This window comes from Lingula anatina, chromosome 6 (genome assembly GCF_051362555.1).
Source record: "Lingula anatina isolate TDL-2025a chromosome 6, LinAna3.0, whole genome shotgun sequence".
NCBI classification, from domain to species: domain Eukaryota; kingdom Metazoa; phylum Brachiopoda; class Lingulata; order Lingulida; family Lingulidae; genus Lingula; species Lingula anatina.
The window spans coordinates 2,020,082-2,040,798 of NC_141772.1; the positions used below are offsets into that span (position 1 = coordinate 2,020,082).

The 20,717-nt window shown below is 37.6% G+C and overlaps 1 protein-coding gene across 9 annotated transcripts in view; it reads left to right on the forward strand.

Annotated features, from left to right (window-relative positions):
- Positions 1-1,315: 1,315 nt before the first annotated feature.
- LOC106172880 (uncharacterized) overlaps positions 1,316-20,717 on the forward strand; it is a 41,731-nt gene continuing 22,329 nt past the window's right edge. For 8 of the 9 annotated variants that reach the window (XM_087014588.1, XM_087014595.1, XM_087014592.1 and 5 more), the window contains exons 1-5: positions 1,316-3,200; positions 17,451-17,626; positions 17,848-18,068; positions 19,514-19,671; positions 20,538-20,626. In XM_087014588.1, the coding sequence (XP_086870714.1) occupies positions 2,037-3,200; positions 17,451-17,626; positions 17,848-18,068; positions 19,514-19,671; positions 20,538-20,626 (1,808 nt within the window). In that variant the 5' untranslated portion in view covers positions 1,316-2,036. Of the gene's footprint in view, positions 3,201-17,450; positions 17,627-17,847; positions 18,069-19,467; positions 19,672-20,537; positions 20,627-20,717 lie in introns of those variants that run through there. The other variant, XM_087014596.1, reaches the window with a different exon arrangement.

Sequence of the window (20,717 nt, forward strand, 5' to 3'; positions counted from 1 at the left end):
ATAAATAGATAAATAAATGAATAAACGAAAGTAGGGTTTTTGCTTATCATAATTATTTTTTCATTTTTCAGATGTACCCTTTAAGACATCAATGCTCGCTGTAGCCTGTAGTTCTTACTTTATCATTTTAATACAAAAAGCTTAACAATTATAGGGGACAAAATAACACCTGTACCCACAAATTATGTTTTAAGAATAAATAATAATAATAATAATAATACAAAGATAACACGCAGAAGTTGGGTCATCCCCCATTATCTCCTGTATCTCTGGGTCCGCCATTAAATATTACACCTATGGGACATTTGTCTTCATGTTATGGATGAACGCTGGTCAAATGTTTTATCTTTGTCGGTGAAAACGTGCCAATTTGTCACGAGCTGTCCAGAGTGCAGAATTGTCACACGATATATCATTGACTCTCGACTAGGGGTCTCACTATATGTGTCACACTCGCGGATATGACTGTCAGACATTATTTCAACTGTGCGACAGTCTCTGAAAATAATAAAGACCATTTTCTCTTCAAAATAAAGTCCAGAAACTGCTTATTATTATTTTATCGGTTAAATATATTTTTCGTTGTCTCTTTCGTAGCCCCCTCCTTATGATAGTAAAAAGGAAAAGTAAAGCAACTCTAAAAATAAAGGGCGAGGGACGAAGCGTCATGCTCCCCTCCTGTAGATCCAGCAGGCAAAAAAAAAAAAAAAAAAAAAAAAAAGCGCATTTTATACCGTCTTATTTTCATCTTCAAATATGCCCAGCCGTCACAAGCTTCTTTGATTAATTGGAGTGGACAATAAATGTTGGGCCATTTCAACTAAACAGCGCAATAAAATATTTAGTTGGCAGTCCTCCAGGGAGATGTGCTAGACCTATTGTTGATTTCGATGCGTATCAAGGTGAGGAAAACAACTTTTACGAGAAGAATTAGAGCTCAAAATCATATGAAACAGCTTGTTTATCTCTAACAGCTAGGTTAAGGTGCATTGAACTTCAGATGAATCAGTAAATAATACGAAATGACGTTATTCAACACATGTCAAAGATGCTTGAACTTTTCCAACGGCAAATATTGACGTTTCTTCAAGCTCACAAACGAAATTGCGTTAGTTGCGCGAGATAGATGCGTTGTGCAGATCACCTACCTGCGCGCGAAAAAATAACTATCAATCATAAATGAAAGATAAAAGTTTAGAATACTTCAAATCAAGTTTGAATATTTTCACTGGAATAATGTATATAAAGGAAATTTTAATTGAGATGAACGAGCGTTTTGGTGGCAAAGATAAAAATAGGATATCATTACGCAGTATGGGAACTACTTCCATTACTCCTACCAGGCCACAGAGGAAGACGGCCGCCATGATAACAGACTAGTAGGTGTTCGCGTTTCGCTTGGGATTTTCCATATTTCCTGAGACCGAAACTGCCTGTGATCCTACCAGTCTTCATTATAAAGAAACAGGAAACTTCATGATGTAACAGTCGTCAAGGTAAAAGAAACTGAACTATTAACATTATTGGGATAAAACCCGGAAGTGCTTGCGCTGGTCAGGCTCTTTTTCGAAGCCGAATTTCCACCGAATTCGATGTCAGTTAACTAGTCATACTTGAATGACAGTGTCAACGTTAAGCTGGTATCTTAAGGGCAAGTACACAATTACATCAACAGAGATGGTGGATTAATTACGGCTCTCTTCAAACCATCTTGCCGGAGTCTGGAATCCACGTAAAATTTGACAGCCAAATATCCTGTTAATTCAGTGCAACAGGCGGCGTGAGGGTGCTTATGATGTGGACTTTGCCATGGTCAAGCTAATGAGTAATCGCTTTAAGTATTTCAGTCTTCCAATTATTAATCTATATGACATAGCAGTATACGGGCAGTCTGCTATGAAGCAACAGACATGTCGGCAGCTCGGCTCTTGACCTATCAGATATAAATTGTTGGCTGTTGAAAATAGAAGCTCCTGGCTTTATAGAAGCTAGCTGCACCTGGCAGAGAGAGAAAGAGTGAAAGAGCAGTGTACAATATGAGCAAAGGTAAGCACAGCATTCCAAATGGGAAAGCCACAGAGAATGAACTTATTGAAGCACAGAAGAAGGAGGAAAGTTCCAGCAGTACGCCTAAGAAAAGTAGATTTAGTTTTGCATCAAAGCGATCACGATCGCCACGCAATACGGCCAAGTCTTCTTCAGTGGAACACTTGGCGGATGGAAGAAGCAGCCCAAAAAATGTTCAGAAAACTAAACCAAGTAAACCGACGTTTTGGAAGTCCATGGGAGGTCGCCTGACATCTCATCACGGGCAATACAAAGTGAGCGCAGATAAAGGTGGAAATGATCATGGGGATAAGGGGGTTTGTCAGCATTACAAGTCTTCCTCCCCGACTATTTCCAAAGACAAACCTACTGTGAAAACAAAAGGAGGCAAAATGGCAGAAGACCCCAACAAAGTTGTCTTGGGTAGTGGGAGCAGTAGTAAACAAAGTGTTACCGAGCGAAAGAAGGAGGAAAGTCTCCGCTCTATGGTAACTGAAGTGATAGACTCTGAGGAAGGAAAGTCCAAGGGAGCTGGCAGTGATACAGTTTCCAGTAGAACCAGGCACAGCAGTGAGCCAGCTCTACTGGGCGTGAATGGAGATAGTGGTAAACATGAGACTTTGAAACCATCAGTTGTGCCCGATACCAAAGTAAGCACTCCTGATGATAAAAGTAAACTTGAAGCAAGGACTAAAGGCACAAATGCTAATAATGCCAAGCCTGCTTTGAGAGTAGCTAATCAGACGGCAAGTAGTGCCGTTGCGAGTAAAGGAAAACGTGTGACGATACATGAAGAAACGACTGAAATAAATATCAATGATGAAGCTATAAGTGCAATTAATAAGGAATTGAAGGAACCAATTCCAGATGACAGTATTACGATAAAGGCAAGCGTCAGCCAAAAAGAAACTGTAAGTGCTTCTGCCAGTGAAACCAGTTTACAAGGGAACTTGCAGACGCACCTGTCCGAGCTCATCCAGAAAGAAGGCAGTGAAAAGACAGAAAAAGAGGAAGAAGGCGAACAAGCAGTGGGGACGTCACCGACTGGCCGATTTCTTAAATTTGACATAGAGATAGGCCGTGGGTCGTTCAAGACTGTGTTCAAGGGGTTGGATACCGAGACTGGAGTAGCTGTTGCTTGGTGTGAGCTCCAGGTAAGACAACTTACGTAAAGTGTATTCTAGGAGTTAGCTGTCCTGTAATGCTCTACTTACCTTTGATATTTTGTTGTGGTGACAAGGGAGCGTATGTGGTTTTGTAGATAGAATATTTGCTGTATTGTATGTGGTCTGTGTGAACGGAAGTATGACTGTCACATTCAGATAGGATAAATATTTTAATGATTAGAAATTTCTTTAGCAGTTTTTTAATATGTTAGATTTTAGTATTGAGAACAGTGATGATTTTTAGGCTTAAAAGACCTGCTAGTTTCTTTGGCTTTTATATTATCCCTCCTTTGAAAAGACCTCTGATTTCAATAGTTGTTAAAACATTATGGCCAAAAATTTTAGTTAACTGGCCCCTGATAGATTTACTCTAAAATGAGAATTTTCTGTTCCACAAAAAGTAACAACCATTTTAACATTATTCTTTTTTTACATTGCAAGAAACATGGTTTTATTTTATTGTCTTCATGTCATATTTATCCTAGTTCAGTGTAGACTTAAGTTATTTTTTGTATTTGAAAAATTATCTATGTACTGAAGTGTCATGGCATGTTTGCCCATCAGATTGTAGTGGCTTTGCTAGCTCTTTTGATTATGACACATAATTTATTTATCTATAACCATGTAACAAATGCAATATATTTACACATATTTGTAACATAAGGGGGTTGGTGTATTAGGTTCAGTTGTGAGACCTCTTCTGCAATGATCATCAATCAGATCCTATGTCCACCCCATTCCAACAAGTTAGCAGACTATAACTGTCAAAAGAAATATGTCAAAAGTTCACAAAAGCCTCTACAAGTCCTTTTTTATCTGCCAGTCCAGCTGAAACGATGTCTGTGTCCTGCGTCCCTCTAGAGGTTTCCTCTTTCTCAAAGTGCTCTGTTGATCAAATTCTTCAGCCTAATAGCACTCAGATCAAATCAGTGGGGGTATAGGGTTTTTGGTCCTCTTGCTTTTGCTTGGAGCTTATCAAATTTTTGGACAAATTCCATGCCATGTGTGGTCAGTCACTGGTCAGTGCTGCATTGTTTACACAGTCAATACACAGTTGTATAATTCATTGGGTCAGTTGTCAAAGTGGTCCGTTTTGTTCAATCAGGCCTGGATGGGACGGCAGTATGAGTGCAGGGACGGGACAGGGGGTCTGTAGCGGCAGTGTTTTCCTTTTCTGCCTTAGACAATTAAACATGATAAAAAATGTGATGGGACTTGAAAGTCCTGTGAGAACCAAATTAGCTACTGAGTACAAGTTTTTCTATTCTATATTATTTAGGATGACATGCTGCCTGTTTATTTGTTTTCCTCTTTCATTCTGGACATTGTACAAAGTAGAGCTGTTTTCATACACTGGTTATTAAAATGTCATGAACTTTGCTCATATACTGAAAATGTCATGTCATGCCCTTGACAACACTGACACTTTTCAATATATTTAACAAAAACAGTTTTTTGTATTGTGCTTTAACTTCTTGTAGAAACCTTACTGTATTTAAGGGCCTTTTAAGTATTTATTGTTTTAGTACAATTTATAATAATAAGAGTCTGGGTTAGTAATAACTGAACTACTGGTATCTCTTTGTTGGGGTTAGTCAATGATGAAGGCTTTTTACAGGCTTTCCTTAGATTTTGAATTTAGGGTTCATTTCAGTTGTCACTTTAAAATAAAAATGTTGATAATTTTTAAATCACTATTTGAAAAAGAGAAAAATGTTTCTGAAAGCAGTGGAAGTTTTCTATTTCTGTATTGTTTGTAAACTCTGTTATGTCAAAGCATTTTCTGACCCGAACTTCAGCTTATTATCAATAATAAAATTTGGATAACCTGTGTAAAAGTTCAGAAAGCTCCATGTTCATTGCATGACATATTTTAACACGCCATATGATGTGTTTGTCTAATTTACTTGAAACCTGAACTTATGTACAGATTATATAAGGGTGAAAGCTGTTCGTCTGACATTAGAACGCCCAGTAAAATGATTTTGTTTGGGCACCAGATGTGAGCTTTTTTTTAGGGAGATGTTCGCTGGGGAATTGAAGCTTCTTTACAGGACTAGCTCAATAATTTCTTGGGAGTCGTATTGTTCGTAACACAGATGTGTGACAGTTTGCTTGTGTTTATTTTAAAATTATCCGACGGTATTGATCATATTATTCCTACTCTAAACACGTAGGTGGGAATTCCATCTCAGTTTAATAACTGGATTATAGAATAGCATGGCTAATGATGGATTTTTCTGTGTCAGCTTCCATTCCTGAATGTTTTTACGGAATGAAACTGATATTTTTTCTTTTTTCAGGAAAAGTCATGGAAAGTGTCTGTTTGAATAAAGATGTTAGAAAATCTATGCTGGTAATAGTACACTTTACTTTTATCAATTATACAAGGAAATGTACATACATAACATGAGTATGGATTGTTGTAAAAAGTCAGCTTCATTCCTATTTAACAGCAATCTCCTCGATATATATTTGAAGTCCATCTTCATCTTCCCCCACTTAATGACAGTTAAATTAGCATTAGAATGCAGCAGGAATGTGGATGGTTTCCTCACTCACCACATACCCTTGTGTTGTGTGATATAAGGGATAGGTAGCTGTTATCATTGGGGATTTTTGTGGTTGGTTCTTCTTAGTAAAAAAAGAAAATTGAAATTGGGTAAATAAAAAAGGGACCTTCTTCATGCCATTGTTTGTTATGAACATGGCACTGGTCAGTACCCTCAACTTTAACTGGTCGTCTTTTCTCCATTTGGTGTTTGATAAGGTGGGGGGGGGGGGGGGGGGGGGGTGAAAGGTAAATTTATTATTATTTTCATAAAAGATGATAATTATGTTAATTTTAACTATTAATTAATTATTATTATTGCTGTTTACAGTTTTTGTTGTGATGTTGTTAGTCAAATTGAATATAATTTTTTATTACATTGTGTGCAGTAAATGTAAATGTTATGGAAATCTCAAGTTGGATTAAGACTGGCTCATATTTTACTTAATTTTATACTTAAACCTGGCCTCTCCACCTGATAACAATGTTTCATTTTTATGCAAATGGTTGATGACAATTTTTATTCCAAAGGTTGTACATATTAATCTCTCATACATGTCTTCTTTGCTCTTAAATCTGTAGGGAGATCTGAATTTTCATATTAAATAATACAGTACAAGATATTACATGTATATAGGCATGGAGCTTAATGTCTAGGACTGTTGGAGAGTGGAGGGATGTACCTGTAGGCGACATAAAAGGCTCAAGTCAGATTACCCACCTAGAGATAAATGGACTCTATTGATATTATCATGAGAAGTTGTCACACTTTGAATCACTTTCCCTATTCAATGTCAGATGGATGGCAGACATATATGTCATCCTCAACGGTCTGTGGACCAGACTGAAGGAATTTCAAACTGAAGGATTTGGGTGCTTTGCGTGATGAAGTGAGAGAAGGGTGTACTGGAGTACATTAGCGTGTGAAGATCCAGTCTGTTGTTGTGTTTGTAGATATAAATATATTTGCCATATTGCATGGTTCATGCCATCTTCAGATTTTTCCCCGAACACATCCTTAGGGTAAATTAATGTGTTCTTGAAGAGAAAAAAAATTACTTTTTTGCCAGATTCTTATTGATTTTTGTTCAGAACATTTTAGTAGATTGGCTAGAAGAATTAGATGTAGATGGAGTCAGTTCAGTGGTGTGTTAAACTGAAACATGGCTGGCTGGTTGAGCAGTATTGTTGGATGTTAGTTTGGTTGGATTTGAAATTAGCTTTATTAAGTGCATCTTGGTCATCTGGTGCTTATTTTAACTTTGTTTCTGGGCTCAACAGAAATTCCATCTAGCCTTGCAATGTAAGGAATGAGGCTTACAATTAGTAACTTTGTAAGTGAGTTTGTTTTACATTATCCCTCAGTTATGTGAGTCGCTTGTAAATACTTGTTAAATCTGGAGAGAGAAAGAGAGAGAGAGAACTTGTAAATAGTTATAAACTGTTTGTGTGTGTGTGCGTGTGAAAGATAGAGAGAGGCTCATAGACGGTTTATTTTTTGTCTGCCTGGTTGAACTATTAAGAAGCCATTCAGTCTACCTTATGTGATAAAATGTTAGCCACATATCCAGTATCTACATTGTCTGGGGTCATGTGTCAGTTACAGTAGGGTTGTAAGTGATGGGCCTGATAGGCTGATGATCCATGAAGTCTGTTATATAGCATTTACACACCATGAACAGGATTGCACTGAGTGGGAACCAGGTGACCAAGCTTGTTTGTGTTATGGGTTTGAAACCAAGAAGGAGTTGTTATCAGGCTGAAGTGCTTCCCCTGACAGTAACATATTTCCTGGAAGCCTGTGATTGCTTTTCAATTGCCTAAACAATGTGCTACGCCAAGCCAAACTTGCCTTTGATCAGCTTGTGTGTGTGACTGCAGCTAATGATTCCCTCCACCACACAGGTTCTGATCAATATGTTCTGGTATTTGTATGCAATTGCTCAGCTCCTGGCTGTGGTTGTAGAGGCAATTCCAGGCAGGTGCAGAACCTATTGGCTCTGGATGCCTGTGAAGTGATGCACAGGACTGGAAGATCTTGTACAAGTCAATCAATCTGCCATGTTCTTTCTGATATGCCAGCTGCAGTCAGGGTTAGGGTTTAGGGGCACATGCTGATCATTATTAGTAATGATGGTTGTGACATATTGTTATACCTGGGCCAGAGGTATTTTGGGAAACTGATGGTCAAGGACTGTCCCTGTTTACACATGTTTTTCTTTCTTTCTTTTTTCATAATGCCTTGTTGATGATTTAACTTGTCAATCAGTGATGTTTTTAGTATTTGTTCTTGAGAAGAAAAGTTATTCTGAATTTCTTCCCCTCTCCTTTTTTTCCTCTGATGGGTGTGACTCAGTCATACCTGTCTCACATTGAAATGTCCAGGGATCAGACATGGGCTGTCTTGGTATTGAGTAATCTGTGTAAGAGAGGCTCATTATGATCTGATGGGAGTCCCATTATATTTCCCCATGCAGACAGCCAGACAGGTCAGCAAATTAACACTACACCCTGCCGGTCAGTGGCTCTTGTTACGGCCAAGCAAAGACCAAATAGTATTTGTCCAGTGATGATTTATTGCAGTGCTTGGGTGCTTGTCCAGTGGCGCTTGACCAGTGTTGCCTAGCAACCCCGTTTGACAGCCTGCAGCACGAATTGCCATTATTGGGATAACCCCCATTTTCAATTACATCGCCATGTTTCTGTTTTGTAAAAGTAAATTGGATAAGACATTTGCTCAGCAGTACAAGTATTGTCTAGTGAATGGAGTACGTTATGGTTCTTGGGGAGGATGGATGGGGTTGGGGGGGGGGGGAGACTCTCAGAGATAGCAGCCTTGCTTTATGTTAGGCAGGATTTTTTTATTTGAGTGGAAGGGGGGGGGGGGGGAGAGGGGGCACTCGGTAAGGCAGAGAGCCTAAACATTCAGTCTGTGCCAAATACTTTTCAACTTACAGGCCACCAGGGTGTGAGAATATACTGGCCGGAACCTTAATTCACTGGCCAAAAAAGAAAAAAAAAAAAAATACTCAAATTAACATATTGACATTAAAGAGGCTTTCTGTTACAAATAAGAACAAAAACATGGGATTTCTAAAGGTTATTAAAAAAAAGACTTAACATTTAGCCTGAACATTTGTAAAATGAAGTACGTTACATCTGAAATAATCCACTAGCCCGATGGGGCCAGTAACTGACCGTTTTTCAGAAATTTCACTGGCCCGGTCTGATTTTTACTGGCATTGGCAATCAGGCCAGTGGTTTATACTGCAGACTGGGCATGTACAGAGAATACAGAGACGGTGCAGCCGTCTGCAGAGGACTTGTACTGTGTACGTGGTTTAAGGCATGTGAAATATGAAATAGTGCATTTCATGTTCCCGCTGTAAGTTTTCTATTGACTTGTCTTTCAGGCCGAATATCATAAAGTCATTTGTCAACATGAACTGGTTTCTATCTTATCTTGGGGTTAGACTGGAAGATTGGCCCATCCACAGTAAAGGCACACCTTAGATTGGGGGAAATTGTACCAACAGTATCAAAGGCACTATGTAGTGTTGACATACTGTGACCCCAGACAGCACATGATACATCACAGCTCAACCTGATTATTACTCATAGAGAGATCACATCTCCTGGCTCGTTTTTTTATCACATTTTGGATTATGCCTAGATTTTAAGGACAACAAACTGTGTAAATTTCGCAATTGTCGAGGGCTGTGGTGTGTTTTATGACTCAGGGCCTGGAGTACCCTGTTGCACCTGACAAATTATAACGCACCTGACTTTTACAGGGGCTTTTTTTGAAATTCCGTTTTAAATGTAATAATACTGGTATTAAGCTTGAGCTTGGGCTAGTTTGTAAACACCTTTTCCCTTGCTTTACACGGTGGTTCATTTTAAAGCCACTTCCTGTTGACACAAGCCCATTAAATCCACTGCCAGGTTTGTTCACCTACTAGATCTCCATTCAGTTCATTCATAAAGCCGCCTCTATTGAAGCTCCCAGTCAATTCAGGAGTATAGTAGTGTTGACTAACTGCATACACAGGGGCACACACACCTCGTCCCAGGAAACAAACACGGTGCGTGTGTGAGGTAGGCGTAAGTGGCCACACACCACCTGACCTATATATTGTTTGACATATCAAAGTTCACCACCTCTCTCCTTGTCTCGGCCTGTCTCCAAGATAATACGAAAGGTTAACAGGTCCACTTTGGTATATGGGTCAGTATCAGGATATTTAGGAGCTAAAGCATGAATTCCCTCCCTCCCCTACCCCCCCCCCCCCATCTAACCAAAGACAATATACATATAGGCACCCACCCTTCCTCAGTCCTTGAAAAAGTTCAAGCTGTAAAGTCAATATAATTATCAAAATAAAGCTCTCCGTGTTATACAATAACATAAAGATGGGATGGGTCTGCGGTTTGTCATAGAGTACTTATGTGTCTTGAGTTACATGTCCAGACAAGAAAGTTTGAACCTGTTATTGTCCATGTTCCAAATACAAGATGATTTATTTGCTCAAGGGAGCTACGGATTTAAAACTTATTTACTTGAAATGTCATGTGTATAATATTGGTCGCCAAGTCTATTATTTTCTTATGTAATATTGCATTTACAAATTTTTAAACATTGGCTCTAAAAACGTTGATCTAGTCAGAAAAGGCCGCATGCTTCATCCTGTATAGAACATCAATGCATGGAAATACTGTTTATAAATGTTAAGCGAGAACTGGTGTAGATGCACCTGGTTCTGTCACCCAACATTTTCTCATGGAAGCAGTTCTTTTTTTTTTTATGTCATTGTGATGAGATGTGTAATTGCCTCCTTTTTTGTACACCTCAATGGAGGAATCAGATGGCACTGTCATGACCTTATGTGTCCCCATATTTCTGTATTGGCTGAATACCTAATTCTCATGTAAGCTCCACCTTTTCAGTATATCAAAGATAGAAGTGTGTGTAATTCTATACCAGAGTATCTTGGGTCAAGTCACTGAATTGCCCCTGTGTCATAGTTTTGTGTACCCCCTAAGAGTGAGTCTGTTGTGACCATGCCACTGAAAAATCTCCTGTGACATACCGCTCCATGTCTCCTAGTTACCGTGTCTGCGAGGAGTCTGACTTGTATCGTTGATTTGTATGCAGTACAAAAGCCTCTCCTGAAGATGCTTGAAATGCTGATAATTTGATTGCAGTTTGTTATATATCAGTCTTGTTTGTGTCTGAACTGTGTAATGCGAATCAAGAAAACCATATAAATACACATACTGAAATTAAGTGAAAAGTTGAAAAGCTCTGTTCAGATATGTGATAGATATCACATTTGTCATGCTCCAAATGTATTTCCCACTGTAGTTTAGGTATAGGTTGTTGAACTTTTTAAAACTATTGTTATATATGTTTTGACAGTATCCAGCTTACAAATTTTGCCTGGTCTTCAATGATACTTCAGTATTTCCTGACCATTTTCCCATCATGTACCAAACTTTTAAAGACCCAATTTTCTTCACTTGACTTTTGCTGATTAGAAGATAAAGTGTATTTTTGACAATTTCACTCTGCATAAAACCAAAGAATCAAGTAGACTTTCTATTCAAGTGCCATTATGGTCTACCATGGTAGTTACCTGTTTAGCCTGTCTGTTCTAGATATCATTCCAACAACGCATTTTATACATTTTGTAAGGATATATATTTACAGATATATCATATAAATAGTCAAAGTTTTATTGAATTCTACTTCTCTAATGCGTTCAACTGAAACAGATTTATTGGCTGACAAAAAATAAATAATTAAATAAAATAAAGTAAAATAAAAATAAATAAATAAATAAAAAGTTAAATAAATAAATAAATAAAAGGATGTATTACAAAGGAATATTTGATAATAGATATATATTGACTTTAAATAATGTTGTCAATTTGTTGTTGATTTGTCTTACATTTTTTATGAAATCATTTTGTTATTATGTTATTTAGCTGAAAGACCAACTATGTCAGCGTGAGCCTGAAGTATTTTTTTCCTTGAATAACTTCATATCAGCTCATATGGGTCAGCAGTTTGCGGTGATCAATACCTTGTTACATCAGTAAGCATGTTGGGTATTGATATTCTGGGAAGTCGGCTGTCTCGACTGGCTTGAGGGGAAATCAAAAAGGGCAGCGGAGGACCCACAGCTGCTAACAAGTCGTGTGGTTTGGTCATAGACCAACAATCAATGTGGCAAAGTTTTTTGTAACCTCTGTTTTGATAGTGTTTCTTTGAAGAGCTTTTTTCTTTGAAGGTTTAAACCATGATGCATGTGAACTTTTTCACAAATAGGCAAATGGAGAGTAATCTAATTCAAAATGAATAAAGAAAAAACTCAGAAATATTATGCATGATTTTGCCAAGAGTTTTTTTTCTCTCAATAATCAGCTGATACAAAAAGTCAGTAATTATGATAAAAGGAATCCTTGGATATTGTGCTTGGTAATGCAAACACAATGGCGTCTTTGTACCCATGCTGATTTATTAGCAGACATAGATTTAGTATAGAAGCAGCCTAACCTGAAAGATGGGCTTTCACTTCCTGTGCAGAACCTGTTACGTCATTTCTGTGGCAGCTCATTCATCTGGCTGGTTGATGCCCCGTTGGGCTACTCTGGGCTGCGTTCAGCACTGTTTAACTTAAATATTATTTGCCTGCTTTCAGGAAGACAATGTTTTTTGTGCCTTCCCCTGCTTTGTACTAGTAACCTGTGAGTGAAGGGGGTTATCAGTGTGAGTTACCAGGTGAAAATCGGGGTAACAAAATGGTGAAGATGAAAATCAAAAGATTTGTCCTCTCTCTGTAGCATCTTGTTAAACAAATTATACATTAATTTGCGACAATGTGATATTAATGTTAAGAGTGAACAATTTCGTTTAGTGATTGTCAATTTTACCCCCCCCACCCTTCCTTCCCATCATCTTACTATTATAATATAACTAATATCTATAATCATGTTTTTACTGTCACACCTAATCGCCTCTCTCCTGTGATAGATTGATATTATTCAACTCCGTACACACAATGTTTTGTCTGAATGAGTCATAATTGGGAACTGAAATAACTTTTCAATTGATCTGGATGATTCATTTTGCTGGTCTGAATTTATATGCAGATGAAGGTCTTTTGCAGTGAATGTTGCAGTGTTCTGTTTCTAACAGGTGCTCCTGATTTACAGCTTTCTAACTAGCTGATAGGGGTACATAGCAATGCAGTAGCTGCAAAGCTGCCTCCTTACATAAGCATGGGCTTGTGGCTAGTGTTAGTTAATTATTTTATGGTACATTTGAATTTTTTTTGGTAAGAGTCTCACCTAATTTCAAGCTGTTACATTTTGAGATAGGTGTTGATATATAGGCGTGTTTATACAGTTGAGGATTTTGATAAACATCATATAATATTATTTGTGTACGAGCTCTAGATATTCTGGTGTCTTTGCTTTCCCAGTTTGTGCTTGTATGGCCTTAGCTTGTTATGTTTACTTTTCTGGTCAGTTGTTGAAATTCTGAATATTTTCTTTTTGCTATATTGACTCATATTTGGCCTGTGACGTAACTTGATGTCTGATATTGCAGTGAGAATAAATGAAAACCCATGGGTATAAATAAAAGGTAGGGTGTCATAGCCAGGCTAAAAAAATACAAGTAAGTAAATAATAAAAAATCCACTCCAGCTTATAGGTTTATTCTCTCTCTCTCTCTCTCTCTCTCTCTCTCCATCTGTCATTTTTCCTATCTGTCCATCCCATGATAAAGACCCTCGTGGACAGGATATAGGATATATATATAGTTTGTAGAACTCATGGTTCCAGACACAGTTTGACTCTCTGTGCACCTCTGTGCATCTTGAGCCAATTACCCACCAAGCTGTAGAAATCAATAGCACAAGTCCACTCCTTCTGCTGCTAGCATATGTGCCTACAGCTTCTTGATAAATAATGTCGATATTACTATAGGAATAGACAGAGCTTTTCACAGATTCACTTGTTTTCACTAGACTTGCTGATTGCTAGACGCCTTCAAGGTTTTTTTTTTTCATATTGGTTCTAGATAAAGGAACTTGTGGTCTTGTGGTGACTTATCCAATAAACTGAAGTAGCAGTTAGTCTGCATTTTCCTTGAAATGAAAACTTATAGTCGCTTTTCAGCTCACAATTACATAACAGAATATACAATTTTCATTAGTTTTGTGATGCAACTGTCACTTTGGGAGAACCTTAGTCTGCCTAGCAGTAGTTTGATGTAAAATTCACACATCAACTTGAGGTTTTTAGGGATTGCAGAAATAGACAAATGTCGAATGTTTTAAGGAAGATAAACTGAACACAGATCACATTAAGATGATCACCATGAACTGGAAAGCAACATGAATTTTTTCATCCCACCTGGCCATAATTATCTTTATGTATATAACTGTTGATGTAAAGAGGAATAATTTTCTGAAACCAGTCAGAAAAGTGGTATTTGTCTACTTTTTTTTTAGCTCTCTTTTTTTCTCTCTGTCTCATACTTTTTGAGTGTGGAATAAACAATTTTTATGTAAAATAAAAGAATGTACGGTATGTGTATTTATGAAATTATCAATACTTGTATATATATATATATATATATATATATATATATATATATATATATATATATATATATATATATATATATATATATATTTTTTTTTTTTTTTTCTCATATAAAGCATGTCTTCCAAAAGGATGATTATTACATTTTGAATTTCAAACAGCTTTTTATAAAGCTTTGAATGAAACCTAATTTGGTTGCAAACTTCAGTTTATATACAGCAATAATGCAGCCTAGGAATTCAGTGTTGTGGTTGGTTCAAGCAGACACAACCAGGTGGTCTTCTCCTTCCTCTATGGCTCTGTTCTCACAACTTTTAGATCGATCTATCACCGCGGGGAGTCTCACTAGATTACTGTCAGATAATCCCCCTTAAGTGTCCGTCCCCGCCTACTACAAGCTTTAAGGGGTAATTAACTTTCGTGTCCGCCCGGCTGACAGCTATTTAGCGTGAACCCCCAGGGAGTTAGGTCGATCCAATGTAGGTCGATCTAATCTATGAGAATGGGGTGTATCATGCTGGGAGGTCGTTGTTCCTCACTGAAGTACATGGCAGTAAAGACAAGGAGATGAACCGAGATGGAGCCCGAAAATATGGTCATAACTTTTAGACTCAAAATGTGGACCAATGTAGTTCGAGATAAAGCTGTAATAGTTGACTTAATTAAAGTATGGGTCGGAAATGATAGCCATGTCTTTCCTGTTATATAATATGGGTGCAATCTTCCATCTTTTTGGACTACTGGGCTTATTTTAGACCGAGTTCCATAAGTTAGGACCAACTTTCACACTGTAGCACTGCTGTGGGACCAGGCTCCAGGTTTGTTGCTGTGCAGCATCCCTCATAAATTTCCAAATAATAGATGGGGGTAATTAATTGGAAATTATGGACTGTGTTACCTAACCTGGCCAGTACACACCCCCAGGTGTAATGTTTATGTGACACCGCTTGGGTTGATGAAGTCAATGAAAAATGGTATTGATAATTACCCTCGCTTCATACATAATAGATAGCAATAAACTAAACAAATGTGAGGATAAGTTTATTCATGGATGGCAGGTAAACTAAGAAGGTTAAATGTATGGATGTTGAAGTGGAGACTGGGGTATATTCAGGATATAGTTGGTATTTCTGCTATCCACTGAAGCAAGGTGTTCTCTATTCTGATCTGCTGCATCAATATATAACCTCCTCTGCCATAGCAAATAGGTGAGAATGATGAATGTAAACATATAACCACTGTCTCAGCCGCTGACGTCAGTCCGCAAATGGAACACAAATTCCAGCAAATTAGTGTTTTCTTGGCTATTTAATGATATCTCGGAGGCAACTGATTGAAACTTGTTTTGTGTTGAACTGATTAATTGAGGAAGATAGGAATTGGTGAGTTTTCACTCAGAGTAATTAAATGCTTGTCTGGAATCATACAAGCATGTGACATTTTTCATAAAGGTTTAGATATTTTTAAGAATATTGAATGCATGGGCCCACATGGTTTCTTCTGATGGCCTTTTAAGTTGTAGATCAGCTGAAGATGATCACAATCAGCTATGCATGGACAAGTGTGTTAATTAATTGCTATATTGGACTTCTATATGGGGATTATCCCTTACAAGTTACAGTGTATTTGCTGAATATATAGATGTTCATGCATAAAGTTCTCATCACTGAAATTGTGTGTGTGTGCTTTTGAAGTATTGTTTATCTGGGTATGCTGGCCTTTTGCCACTTGTGAGTGTCATCTCCTCCAAGCTGTAGGGAAAATATTTAATAATTAAGGTAACTTCCATGTTTTCTCTTTTATACTGCCTTTGACAATCATTTAGGTAAATTCCTCTTTTAAAAGCAATGCTGTGTTAAAAAACAAACCTGCCAAGATGCTGAATGTCTAGTCAAGATACATAGTGAGTTAGTAGGTATTTCAAGTTCTCCAGTGTTATCTTCCATGATTGGACATGTGGATATTTTAGAGTAGCACTGGTACTAGTATATGGAAGGTATTGTTGTTAAATGAGTAAAGCACCATCACCTTGTCTAGAGTCAGTCACACTATGTAAGGTTTAGTGAGCTGGGTGTATGCAAATGGAGGACTAATTGGACTATTGCATGTGCCCTTCATTACTTATCACTTGAATTCCTCCTGCTCCGGTATTTCCCTTGCTAATGACAGGGCATAAATCACCGTGAAAAAGCCATTTCCATATCTTTTAAAAGTGTACGCAATACCATCAATTATATATTAGGCGTGTGAATGTGTGAGTGAGTGAAGCCGCAGTTATGATTTCATTTCATAGTAAAAACATGGTCTGTGAATTCTGGTCTTGCCATATAGTATGAAGTCATAATTACCATCACTTGACTCCACATTTGGGAGTGATTTCCCAACTGCCTGAAATGTCTCAGCACAGTTTGCACCCAGTGCATCTACTGATGTAATAAAGACCTGTTATAATAATCATAATGGAAGATTTGCCAGTTGCCCTGAACCCTCGACTCCCCAATCCTCTGTCTCAATGAATCTGGGCCGTGCACTGCATTTCACCCGCGCATTAATGTACTTACATGCTGGATTGATCATACAGCCTGTTCTTGATGTCTGGACTTCATTAGTCCTGGTAAAGGTACTGACTCAGTCTTCAGGGAGAAAACTGGAGAAGTGGCTTACTTGAATTGTGTATAGTGATGATTTGAAACATTTGCGTGTCTGGGTTGCCTGATTAGAATTTGGTGATATCAAATGCTCTGTCTATTGTAGATATGTAGATTGATTGTGTCAGACCAATAATTATATTTGTGAAATCTCAAAAGAAAAGCAACATGGACATGAGCTTAAATATTTCACAAGAGATTAGGTTTGCAAGTTTGTGAAAAGCATCTTTATTCAGGTGCCTTTTAATCCTTTTGTCTAGCAATTCACATGTGATGTAGATTTTGTATCTGTACATAAAAAACATGTGGTTGTTGAAATAAACCTCAAGTGAAACTTGATTGATGGTTAAAGATACTTGATGTTGAAATTTATTTTATTTATTCATTACGGTATTAATTAACAAACCGAAATTATCCTCGTAGGACAAAAAATGGAGCAAAACAGAACGTCAGCGGTTCAAAGAAGAAGCCGAGATGTTGAAGGGGCTACAGCATCCGAACATCGTGCGGTTCTACGACTCCTGGGAGTTGGTGTCACCAAGAGGTCAAAAGGTCATTGTCATGGTAACAGAGCTGATGACATCAGGAACATTGAAGACGTAAGTGACAGACGATGTGTCGTGTGAGACTAATATGTTGATGTTTTCATAGGTTAGGATATTACTGATGTGATGTAACCAAGGTGATTTATTGTTTCAGTCTCTGATTGGTACCATATTTGAGTGCGATTTAAAAGATGGTATATTAATATTAATTGTGTATATCAATGTTCTTTGTAACCCATTTAATTGTGAGGCTTTCAAAAATAAACTGTTTCTAGGTATCTGAAGAGATTCAAGAAGGTCAACATCAAGGTCCTCAAGAACTGGTGTCGGCAGATCCTGAAGGGACTCTACTTCCTGCACAGTCGCAATCCTCCTGTGATCCACCGAGACTTGAAATGTGATAACATCTTCATCACCGGTACCACCGGCAGCGTGAAGATCGGCGATCTGGGTCTGGCAACCCTGAAGAACAAGTCTTTTGCTAAAAGTGTGATAGGTAAGAATCCTAATGGTGGGCTCATTGCAGAGGAATGTTCAAGCTGTTTTGGCAAGTTTTAAATTGTTTTTATTGTTTATCATGTTTTATATGTAATGAATGGTTGATGTATTGAGGACATTGTTTTTATTATTGAGAAGAAGATTTTTATTGGAAAAAGTAGGTCGAGCAGGTAGGTAGTCATTGAATTGCCATAAACATGTTTATTTCAGTTTGAAACTTGTTGGATATGCTTGGATAGACGTCATTTCATGTGTCAATGCAGTAGAAAAGGTATTGAACTCAATATTCAGAGAGCAAGTGCGTCATCGACACCAAAGCTGAACTGATTCCTGCTCAAATGGGATTATCCTACTGGGATTTTACAAAAGCTGATTTCACGCCTAAGTCTGGGGAAAAAACTGAACTTTCTGTAGATTTGTGTGCTATTTTATTCTTATTTCCTCTGATTTTCCGGACCTAATTATGACAGATGATTGTTGAAGGCCACTGCTGAGCCTGCACCTTTTAATATAGTTTAAAACTAGATAACTGATTATTTTGAATGATCTGTTATTAATAATAATAAAAAGAAAGAGGAAAAGTAAACTTTGTTTGATTCAGACTTCTGCAAGGGAAAGCTTGTGTTAACTTGAAGAAAAAAGCAGTTTCTAAAAAAAAAATGATTAAGTTTAATGATGAGTTTGGATTATTGTCACTGTCAGTAATAGAGTTGGCACCTCTATTTGGTCTTATCTTCTAATATCAGGGTAGAATTGGAAGTTCTCATTTTAAGGAAGAAATTACCTAGGTGCACTCCGTGTTCCAATCATAGCCAAGGCCTCCCGAGCTTAAAATAGATGAAATTGTAGGAAATACACGGCTTTCTCATTTCCCAGTATTAATTGTATCTGTCAGAAAAAATAAATCTCCAAATGATTCTCTGTTACTACATAAATACTGTCTGCTGCTGAACAAATTCAGACAAAAGAAAGACCATCACTGTGAAAATAATGTGAAAAACCATGGTATCAAATTAATTTACTATCAAGTTATTTAGTACTGTAATGTCTTGGGTTGGCAGGGAGGGAAGTATTGGGTGGGATGGAGAGTTTTGGTGGATGGTGAGTTAGGGTGACATGTAGCAAGTTTTGCCCAGATTTGATCTGTACATCTGTTAACATACATGTATAATTTCTCTCTCTACCACAGTGAACAATGCTGTGCTCCCAGTGTCCTAGTATGCTGTAGGCGGACCCCAGCCAGGTAATGGTATGGTATTCAGGTAACTCACAGGTTGAGCCACGGTCTTCTGCTTGTTTTAAACAGTGACCAACTTTTTTGCATTTCAGGTATAGAAGCGTACCCATGATTTTACTAATTCTGTTTTTCCCTACTCTCCTTCTTTTTTTCCAAACAGCGCGCACGTCGCCAGGGCTGACACACCATCCATCTTTTAATTTAAGGTACGCCAGAGTTTATGGCGCCAGAAATGTATGAGGAGCACTATGATGAGTTGGTGGACGTGTACGCAGTTGGCATGTGTATGCTTGAGATGGCAACGTCAGAGTATCCGTACTCGGAATGTACAAATGCAGCTCAGATATATCGAAGGGTTACAACTGTAAGTAGTATAAACACTTAAAATCTCTAAGTGTATTTTTGAAAAAGTGAAAGGGAAAAAAAGGAAAAGAAAGGTCAATATTTTGGTGCTCAATCAAGTTTTCTGATTCTATCTGTAGCTTCAATTATTTATACAACTTGATCTTTAGAACACCTTTTTTTTAAATAAAGTTTTCTTATTTTGCAACATTTTCTATATGCAGTACTGCATTATTTAGCAAGATTGCATTCAGGAACAAAAGTATCTGTATTTGATGACTTGATCAATGCTGAAATGTTTCAACATGGAAAGATGTGGGATCTTCGGGAGATGAGTATTTATTTTGGGAGGGAAGTGTGAGTGCAGCCTGATGTAAACTGTTGTGACACCTGATCAAAATCTCAACAGAATTTTCATCCAAGCTACTTGAAGGGATGTCTCAATATTTATTGGAATGGTTTCAAAATGTCTGTGATATTTCCTTATGTTAAGGAGGTTGATTACTGCCCTGAGAAAGCTATGTTCAAATAAATCAGTGAGTTCTTTTTACCTCATAGATTTAAATATATATGTAGGAAAATACATATTCCTCTGGGTAGGTAACTTTGTATCCATCTAGATGAATGAACATCGAGTTTATATTATGCCAAAGGTTGCTAATGCAATGAAATATTTAAGTTTATAACTGCCGTTAGGAAAGCAGTTACTTTCTCATTAAGGGAAAACTTGATGGTCTTTCGGGCCAATTGACACATGGTAGAAAAAAAAAATATTTTTTATTATGTCACATTTTGCTGGTCAGAGATTGCCAACATGGAGACATTTCAAATTTAACTGTTGTACGTTAAATGAGGCTTGCTGCTTGTGATCACGTGTTCTTTATTCAGGGCGTGAGACCAGAGAGCTTGGAAAAAGTGGAGAACCCTGAAGTGAAGGAGATAATCCTGGCATGCACCAAACTGGACAAAACAGAAAGGTCAGTCTGACTTTTATCTTGTCACTGTCATGATATTTATAACATTCTGAAAGTGGAGGCCAAGTGTGGCTGTACTTGTGGTTAGAGAACC